A 9,204-nucleotide genomic window follows, 5' to 3' on the forward strand; every position below is an offset into this window, starting at 1 on the left:
GAGAGTTGGGCGCAAATCCTTTTCCGTCTGTGCATGTGTCAGTAAACGTGTGGGCGGCTATAATGTGTGACGGAGCAGCTGATGTGCTGCATACATATTTGCCTCGACTCCAGAAAAGTTGGGAAACTAGCGGGCTGTATGTGTGACGTTTCACAACCGAGGCTCGCGACGCAGCAAAGCAGTGTGGACGCTATGCTCATGCACACCTTGGACGCAGCGCTTTCCTGATGCTGACTGCGCCATGTGAATAGCTAGCCACGTCCGACTTTCTGGAGAATAAACTCTCCGATCGTGCCCCGCTCGGGGGTTGAATGACATTTGCCTCCGTCAGTGATTTCCAAAGACTATTGTGCCGCGAGACGACGAAATTTCACCCACTTTTAGGTCGGTGAGCATCACAGTCTTGGGAAGAAGAATTGCTTGCAATACAATAAGTATCGGAAACGGACTGAAAGGCAAATATTGCCCGGCTCGACTTTATCATCTCGTTTGGTTGCATCGTGCGGTTTATACGGACAGGACATGCGGGGGTGGGGGGGGGGGGGGGGGGGGGGCGGGCAAATCACAGCTGTCACAGGCAGTGTAGGAAGCTTCAGTCCGCTTGCTGTGCTGGTAAGGTTTGGAACAGCCTGACTGCCAGTAGGGTGGAAAAAGGGGCACGGTTTTTGTGTTGCTGGGTTTTCCCCATACAAAGTCACATCGGAAGTCGCAATTGTGCGGACGCCATGTTGCCAATTAGGGATCAGGAATGGAATAAGCGCTAAGGTGAAAAAGGTTTTGTTCCCTCGGGGGAATTTGCGCTGCGTGCTTCTGCGAATTCAGTCAACAACAGTGCTGTTAAAGTTCTGGGAACCGTCGTGATGGGACACCCGCATACGCAGCGGTACACTGCAAAGGACGGCGAAGTTCATCCATGTTGGGCAAGGGTTCTCAAACTGGGACCCGGGGACCCCCGGGGGTCAGCGAGCTGTTGATTGGACTGCGCAAAATAATTTGCCAAAAAATAAAAGTTTATGTCACTTGGAAAAAAAATCAAATATTCCGACCTAAGCACGCTTTGGGCCAATTAAAATCTCTGTCAAGAACATCTTTTTTTTTTTTTCGAGAAGATGCAACCTGTTGCAAATCATGAAAATCTGATTGATGCCTACCTCAAAAAGATTCATATTTGCCAACAGATGCCACAAAATGGCAGCAAAGCACTACTTCTCTTTTTGACAGGGAGATGGCCTGTGTCAATGACGCTCCTCCCCTCACTTCGACATAGTTCCTCTGCACCAAGTTGACATTTTTTTTTTTTTTTTTTTTTTGAGGGGACGTTTTCCCATTTTAGTAGACGATAAATTTTATGGAATTAAATGTGTAATATTATAAGAAGGAATTGCACTCTTGAACTGTGACTTCACCCAAAAAAATATTTCATCTTGAAAAATGTATTCTCGGAGGATGAGGACTTCATCCTGACATGATAAGGTAGCATTTCTTTTCTGGGGAACTATGTAAATTTTTCATTCCTGTCCCTTGGAAAGGTTTTCCCTGTGTGTGTGTGAGAGTGGGGAGTGGGGGGGTGGGGGGTTTGAGAATCCCCATTCTAGACGGTGGTGACGGTGAGCAGGGGGCTGGCGCACAGCATGGCCTGGTCGTGGCTGTCCAGTCTGGTCCCGTGAGTCAGCAGCTCCTCCACCGTGGTCCAGTCGTCCAACATCTTGCGGTTCCTCAGACGACTCAGCTTCCTCTGGCTCATCTCCAGCACCGTGTTGCAGCGCGCGTCCATCAGCCCGCCGCCCACCCGGGCGTCGGGCACGGGGGAGCGGGGCGGCCCGGACCCCAAGCCGGACGCCCCCCCTCCCCTGGCCTGCTGCTGCTTCTGCTCGCGGGCCAGCAGGAAGTGTTCTCTCCTCTCCGTCCGGCTCCAGTAGCGACCCAGCAGCATGTCGGCGCTGGTCTCTTCGTCCGTGCTCATCCCGCTGCGCTCGTCGGCCAGCTGCGACGCACGATCCCTTAACAGCTGGTTCCTGGACACCCGGGAGGTTGCGCCGGCTTTGGGTTGCGGAGCGGAAGTCGGCGGCTGAGCGTCCGCTCGGTCGTTCTTTGAATCCGGAGCAATGGTCGTCGGGGTTGCTCCTGTGTGGCCCTCGAGGGTGCTGTAAAGGCCTCGGGCTCCTCCGCCGCCACCCTGGGACTGGCGACTCGCCGGCTTGGGCCACGTGTCGTTGACGTCCCCCGGCTGGGCGGGGTGGAGCGCCCCCTGGAGGTGCCGCTGCTCCCTGGCCGCTCGGCTCCTTTGCATCTCTCGCTCCAGCTCCTCTTGAATCTGCGCCTCCCTCTCCAGACTTTTCTCCATTTGTTGCCTTTCCATCTGCTCGTCTCGCTCCGCCGCCAGCGGGTCGGGCATCAAGCTCATTTGCTGCCACCAGTCGTGGTGGGCGTTGGGGCCGGCGTTGTAATGCAACTCGTGGGTGCTGGGCACCCGGATGTGCACTGCATGAAAGACAAAAGATGTGGCGTATCGTCAAAAGTGCATTTTTACCTGAGTTGATCGTGGGGTTGTTCAAACTACACCTTGCGGGCCTTCTGTGGCTCATCATCCGTGCAGACTGGGTCCGAGCATATACTCCAAAATATATTTTGATCGTGCAGTTTTTAAAAAACAAGACGTTCCGCTGTTACGATGTTAAATACAAAGGGCAATGTACCACCCAAAATGCATCTTTGTTGGTTATAACAAACATGAAGGGGTTACGAATGTTTATGTTTATTCTTTAACTCATGAACTATATATTTATAGCTTTTCAATGAACCGTATTGGTCGGCCATCGTGAATGGTTCAAAGAATATTTTCGTGCGCCCCGCGGTACCTGGGTGCTGCTGCGCAGAGAGAGGGGAAGCCATAACGTCCGCCCCCATCTCGCTTTCCTCCGGCAGGCCCGGCTGCAGGACGCCATGAGGCGGGACCCCTCCGCAGTGGTGCAGGGTGGCAGCGCAATAGGAGGGCGAGGCCGGGTGGCTGGCCCTACGCCGGTACTCTTGCTGCGGGGGGCGGTGGTGCAGGGTACGGCTTCTCCTCAGCATCCCCAGCGAGCTGGAACCCTGGTGAGGTGGCGGATGCACGGGAGCCAGCGGCCTCCGGTGGCTGGAGGGCGTACTGCAGGTGGAGAGGACCGGGCCGCTCAGTCGCGGCGCGACCGTGTGGCCGTGGGAGGGGTTGAAGAGAGCCCCGCTGCTGGAGCTGTGGCGGTTCAGGCAGGGCCGGTCGGCTTTGTGGAACTGGACCGATGACACCCTGGAAACAAAACGAGTTACGGGAGTGTTCACCATATTCAGAGAACAAATGCAACGGATAACGCCAAATTATTTTACAGTGTCACAGTATAGTATTAAACAAATTCAGTTTTTTCCAAATGTACACACACGCTACGTTATTCTCATTTAGCAGCCACTCAGACGTTTCCCTCAAATTTTCACGCTTGCGCAAGAGATTCTTGGCTGTTGCCATGGAGACAAGTCCCGTCTCTCGGCTTTGAATGAACGTGGTTTTTGGATACAACTGATTTTCTGTTGCATGGGCAGCAGAAGTGGTTAGCAGATTTGTTCCGCGGTTCAGAGTTGTTCAGTGTGCATTGTCCCCCCCCCCCCCCTCCGGCCTCCTCCCACAAAAATATGCACGGAAGCTTCAGTGAAGCCTCTCGATCGTCCACGGGCGTGAATGTGAATGTGCTTTTCCCGCCACCAACCATACCTGAAAAGTCCACGGTTCGGCACGTCCAAGACGGACCCGGCGGCCTCCTCCATCCCCATCTGCATGTGCTGACACGGGGGCTGCATGGTGAGCGTCTCGGGGATGGCCTCCAGCAGCTCGCGGTGGCTCATGGGGCAGCTGTCACGACGCTCCCGCCTCTCGCACGTCTCTCCCTGGTGCTGCAGCCTGGCGTTGTACAGCCGCATGCGCTTTTCCAGCATCCTTTGGAAGTGGCGGAACTCGCCGGTGCTGTAGAAGCCCGAGTCGCTGAGTTCCGACGAGATGAAGGACTCTGAGGAAGGCGAGCCGCCGCCGCCGCCGGGTCCGAAGGCCCCGCAGCCGCCGGGGCCCAAGGCTCCGTGGGAGTGGCAATCCTCCAAGCCGGCCTCCTCCGTCTCCAGCCCGGAGAGGTCACCTTGGTGGAGGGACCCGTCGGTCCAGCCGAGGCCGCTATCCAGCTCGTGGTGGAGGGGGAGGAAGCCCATGGGCTTGTCCGGCATGTAGTCGTCATCGTCCGTCTGCAAGAAGACGGGTTTAGGGTGAGGTGTGCTTTGTTGGCACGAGTCGGACCTGACGATCTGGCCTTTCTGCGCCTGCAGCGGGTGTTTCGCATTATCGAGCCATATCGGTGCATACTTCATATTTAAAATCGGTATACAATTGACCTCCGTGACTTGCGTGCGGGCAGCGTGGGGTCGGTTCCAGCTGAGTGACGGTGCGGGTGTGGCTTCGAATGGTTATTTGTCTCTATATGTGCTCTCCGACCGGCTAGCGACCAGTTCATGGCATAGTCCGCCTTCCGCCCAAAGGCGTCCGGAATCGGCTCCGGCAACTCCCCCGCGACCCTCTTCAGGATAAGCGATGGTGAAGATGGAAGAATGGATTTGTTTAAAGAGTGTCATCGCGTTCAACAGAAGGATGCTAACTAAGCTAAAAGCTATGATGGCCAGTCCCTCCCACCCCCTCCAGCCCGCCCTGACAGCACTTGGTAGCTCCTTCAGCCAGAGACTGTTACACCCGCGCTGCAAGAAGGAGAGATGCAGACGCTCGTTCCTACCGACTGCTGTCAGGCTGCTGAATAAAAATAGCAATAATAATAATAATAATAATAATAATAATAATAATAATAATAGGCGGCCCGGTAGTCCAGTGGTTAGCACGTCGGCTTCACAGTGCAGAGGTACCGGGTTCGGTTCCAGCTCCGGCCTCCCTGTGTGGAGTTTGCATGTTCTCCCCGGGCCTGCGTGGGTTTTCTCCGGGTGCTCCGGTTTCCTCCCACATTCCAAAAACATGCGTTGCAGGCTGATTGGACGCTCTAAATTGTCCCTAGGTGTGAGTGTGAGTGTGAATGGTTGTTCGTCTATGTGTGCCCTGCGATTGGCTGGCAACCGATTCAGCGTGTCCCCCGCCTACTGCCCGGAGACAGCTGGGATAGGCTCCAGCACCCCCCGCGACCCTAGTGAGGATCAAGCGGCTCGGAAGATGAATGAATGAATGAATGTGAGAGACAATTGTAAATAGCACTGCGATTGATCCATTTTGTGTTTATATTGCACTTAATTGAACGGTGTTTGTTGTTTTTTTTTCTTCTTTCTTCGTTCTACCTACATTCTTGCTTCTGGAGGCTGTAAATTTCCCCCAGTGTGGGTATCTTATCTTATCTTATCTTATCTTATCTTATCTTATCTTATCTTATCTTATCTTATCTTATTTTTGGATGCTACTTTTGTACTGTCGTTAATCGTTGTGTTTGCTGCGCCATCGAGGGCCCGAGAGCGCTGATCCCCCCCCCCCCCTTCGCCCCCTCACCCGCCCCCTACTGATGCTGGTCCCCCACGTTACACAAAGATTTGTCGTAAATAAATTACTATTTTTTTTTTTTTGGAGCAATGAATTTCTCGCTGAGCTATGACAGCGCCGTGGATTTGTTCTTGATTTTACTGCTTGGTGCTTTCTACCGCCTTTATTACCGATTCGTCTTACTGTTTATTGTGTATGTTCAATCGCTCCATGGACCTCCCACTGAACATTCGGCAAGCCTCCTCAAAACTCACTTGTATTCTTTGGCATTCGACTCAGCATGACTTAGATTTGTTCTTGATTTTACTGTTTGGTGCTTTCTACCGCCTTTATTACCGATTTGTCTTACTGTTTATTGTGCATGTTAAATCGCTCCATGGACCTCCCACTGAACATTCGGCAAGCCTCCTCAAAACTCACTTGTATTCTTTGGCATTCGACTCAGCATGACTTAGATTTGTTCTTGATTTTACTGTTTGGTGCTTTCTACCGCCTTTATTACCGATTTGTCTTACTGTTTATTGTGTATGTTAAATCGCTCCATGTACAGCACTTTGTATGCAGCGATGGCTGTTTGAAAGTGCTCGAGAAATACTCTTGACTTGACTTGACTTGTTACCTGGCTGCGGTATCCTTTGGGCTCATCGAGGTTGATGTTGCAACATCCCAACAGGCAGTTCTGCCCCTTAGATCGCCGGCCACTCACTTCCGGGTCCTGAATGAACAAGAAACGTGAAGGCGGGAACGTGCGCAAAGCGCCCTGATCAATCCACGTCTGGCCGTGCGCCCGTTACCTGGTGGCTCATGTCCACAGTGTCAATTGGAGAGCTGGACAGGTAGCCGTAGTGTCCTCCGTCGTAGTGATCTTGCGGTAGAGACAAGTGGCCAAAATAATGTCTGGGAGGAAGGGGAACAACTTTTAGTACAGTTGACTTTTTTTGGGGGGTGGGGGGTCAATTATATCATCTGATGTGAAGCTGTTGATCACCTGTCCTGATAGGTAGGGCTGGGAGCGTTGAGCCCCGCCGGCATCCTGGGCAGGGGCAGGTTGAGGTGCTGCAGGTTGAGGGGCAGGGCCTCCCAGGTGCCCCGGGGGTCCGCCTCCACACCGCCGCGGCCCCTCTGGCTTTTGACCTGCATGGTGACGGGGAGCTGACTGGCTGAGAGGATGCGCAGCGCGTCCCGTTGGCTCAGGTGTGCCAGGCTGCGCCCGCTACTTTGCTAAGGGGGAAGGAATGAGACCCGTACCGGTAAACATACTTCGGACTACAGAGATCCACAGTAGAACCTGACCAGTCGTCAGTCTTTTCAGGTTTGAGGGGAGGTGATAAGTCCTCAAATCTACAGCCGAACCAGAATCGCTTCTACTGGCCTATTACGTGAGTGATCAGTTTTTTATCTTTTGCCTCTGGAGTTCCTCACTATCACCTAAGCAGTCTTTGCGCGCTCGCAGATTCTTGGATGATTCGCCTCACGTGGTCCAATTATAATTTCCGAGCTTTATCCTGTCTGTAGGCAAACAGCAGGTGTTCCCTACTCTTCCTCCTCCGCCTCTTCCTCGTCTTCTTCCTTTCACACGTGAAAACAAGCTCGCCATGTTCTCAAGTCGGAGCTGACAAAAAAAACCCCCGCCGATGTCACCGTGATGTCATCGGCTGCCTTTGCACATTTTGCAGCGGGATCACGCAAATGATCGCGGTCGCAGCTTCCGTTTCGAACCGCGGCGCAGTCGTCATTATGCAACTGGGTCAGAACGCGGCGTTCCGCCCCTAGACGTTCGCGCGGCCTTCTTTCCGAGTTTGCTGCAGCCTTGTGACGGGAGTAAGATGGACGTGGTGGCACGCGCACGCACGCATACACACACATGGCTCAGCACACATCAAATGATACGCATGAGCTGCATCACATCACATCCATGAGTCACCCTGCTCTACTTTCAAATACACATCTAGGCAAACACACACACACACGCACGCGCACACACGCCGACCAACTATTCAGGTCAGTGCATTTATCCGCATGTTTGTTATTGAACTTACATTAATTCAAAGCAGTTCCAAAGAGTTTGGGAACATTGTTCAGCTAAACGCCTGCCCTCAAATAGTCACCGAATGCGAATTGAATGCTAGATCTCCGGAATTAAGGTGTCATCTACCCAAAAAACGCCTTGTAAAAATTATTGGACAATAAATACTGGTCAGGATGAAGATCTGCAAAGTTGAGATGCATTTTTCGATTTTAACATGCAAATTGACGCCTCCCGCGAAGGCCAGAAAAAAAATGGAATAACTGACTGAAATGATCAAATAAATACCCCCCCTCAAATCGATGCTTCAGCAAAGGCGAGTAAAATACTCCCCAGGAAGCGTAGTCCACTTCATGGAATAAATACCTCCCCTAGTATTGCAATAACAAGCAAGTACAATCAATATTTGTCGGGTTATTTTATAAGGATGTGCCCTCAACTTCAACAAATAAACGCCTTCCCTTTCGGAAAGAAAATAACAGGTGCTGCCGCTTGGCCTAGAGCAATCATTATAGTTCCTCACAAAAAGACTTTCCTTGATTTTTATGTCCGTCCGACTAAATATTACTTCTCCTTTTAAATTGTCATTTCAAAGGCGGAATTCCGGCGCTGAACATCGAGAGGGCACGTGCCTAATATTATGGCGAGGCGGCGTAGACTGCCTCGCACTCGCGCGCACTCGCCAGCGCAAGCACGCGGGCATACGCAGAACTGGAACTGAGAAGCACAAAATGGCTGACGGAGTGCGTGTTTTTTTGTTTTTTTTTTGCCGCCAACAGACAGAATGATGGGGAAATATGAGGTTATATCTCGAGGATGCGGCGCTCTCGCGTTCACGCTCATATTTTAGAGGTTACGCCGAAACTAAAAGTTTGCAGGTATGAGGGCCACGCACGGGATGGACAGATTTCACCCACACACACACACAAATTCATGCCCAGCATCTTTAGCCAAATTGTTGTTTGGTGGTACTTACTGCTGCGTCGCCCACCCACGGTCCCGAGAGCCAGCAGCCCATAGCGGAAGATGCCGGGCTCCTGTGCAGATGAACAACGACTGCTCTCCTCCTCCTCCTCCTCCTCCTCCTCGTCGCTTCTGATGTCTGGTCACAATTCCACGGCCTTCTCCTCGTTTATTTCCTCAGAATCTCTGCATCCTGTGCGTCGCGCCCCTCCCCCTCCTCCATCATCACGGCCCATGAAAAACCCGCCGTCAAGCACCCGCACATCCGTGCAGCACCGTAAAAGCGTGAAAGTGATGTGCAAGGCGGTGGAGTCGAGGGAGGGCGGGGGGGGGGGGGGGGGGGGAGAAACACACGCAGCCCGGGGAGGAATCCGATTGGCCCGCCTGCTCGGACCGGGAGCCAATCGGGGCTGCTGCGGGCTCCCTTCGGGATGCCATCGCCTCCGAGGGAGAAGCGGACGTGTGCAAATGGGGGGTAGCCTGGATGCGGAGACGAATGCAGAGGAAACACTTTATCCATCTTCGCAGAATGTGAAGATTTCCCCTTTGACGCAGAGGTCACGTAAAATCACCACGCCTGAGCTTTTCACCTCTGGTCCATATTTAGGAATCGTACCAATGTGAAGTTGATGCAATGTTGTGCGGACGTTTTACATGTGACACTCATTTCTTCGCC

The 9,204-nt window shown here is 52.8% G+C and overlaps 1 protein-coding gene across 2 annotated transcripts; it reads right to left on the bottom strand.

The window, feature by feature from the left end:
• Positions 1 to 1,298: 1,298 nt before the first annotated feature.
• LOC127608078 (uncharacterized) lies at positions 1,299 to 8,835 on the bottom strand. Of its 2 annotated transcripts, XM_052076969.1 has the most exons (7): positions 8,542 to 8,835; positions 6,528 to 6,760; positions 6,334 to 6,436; positions 6,159 to 6,254; positions 3,740 to 4,257; positions 2,859 to 3,283; positions 1,299 to 2,481 (listed from the first exon to the last, which is right to left on the bottom strand). In XM_052076969.1, exons 1-7 carry the CDS (start codon positions 8,581 to 8,583, stop codon positions 1,592 to 1,594), a joined length of 2,307 nt encoding a protein of 768 aa, XP_051932929.1. In that variant the 5' UTR covers positions 8,584 to 8,835; the 3' UTR covers positions 1,299 to 1,591. The 2 variants fall into 2 exon arrangements, with proteins under 2 accessions (XP_051932929.1, XP_051932930.1); XM_052076970.1 differs by lacking the exon at positions 6,528 to 6,760.
• Positions 8,836 to 9,204: the final 369 nt, after the last annotated feature.

The sequence above is a fragment of the Hippocampus zosterae genome, chromosome 9 (assembly GCF_025434085.1).
Source record: "Hippocampus zosterae strain Florida chromosome 9, ASM2543408v3, whole genome shotgun sequence".
Lineage (NCBI taxonomy): Eukaryota > Metazoa > Chordata > Actinopteri > Syngnathiformes > Syngnathidae > Hippocampus > Hippocampus zosterae.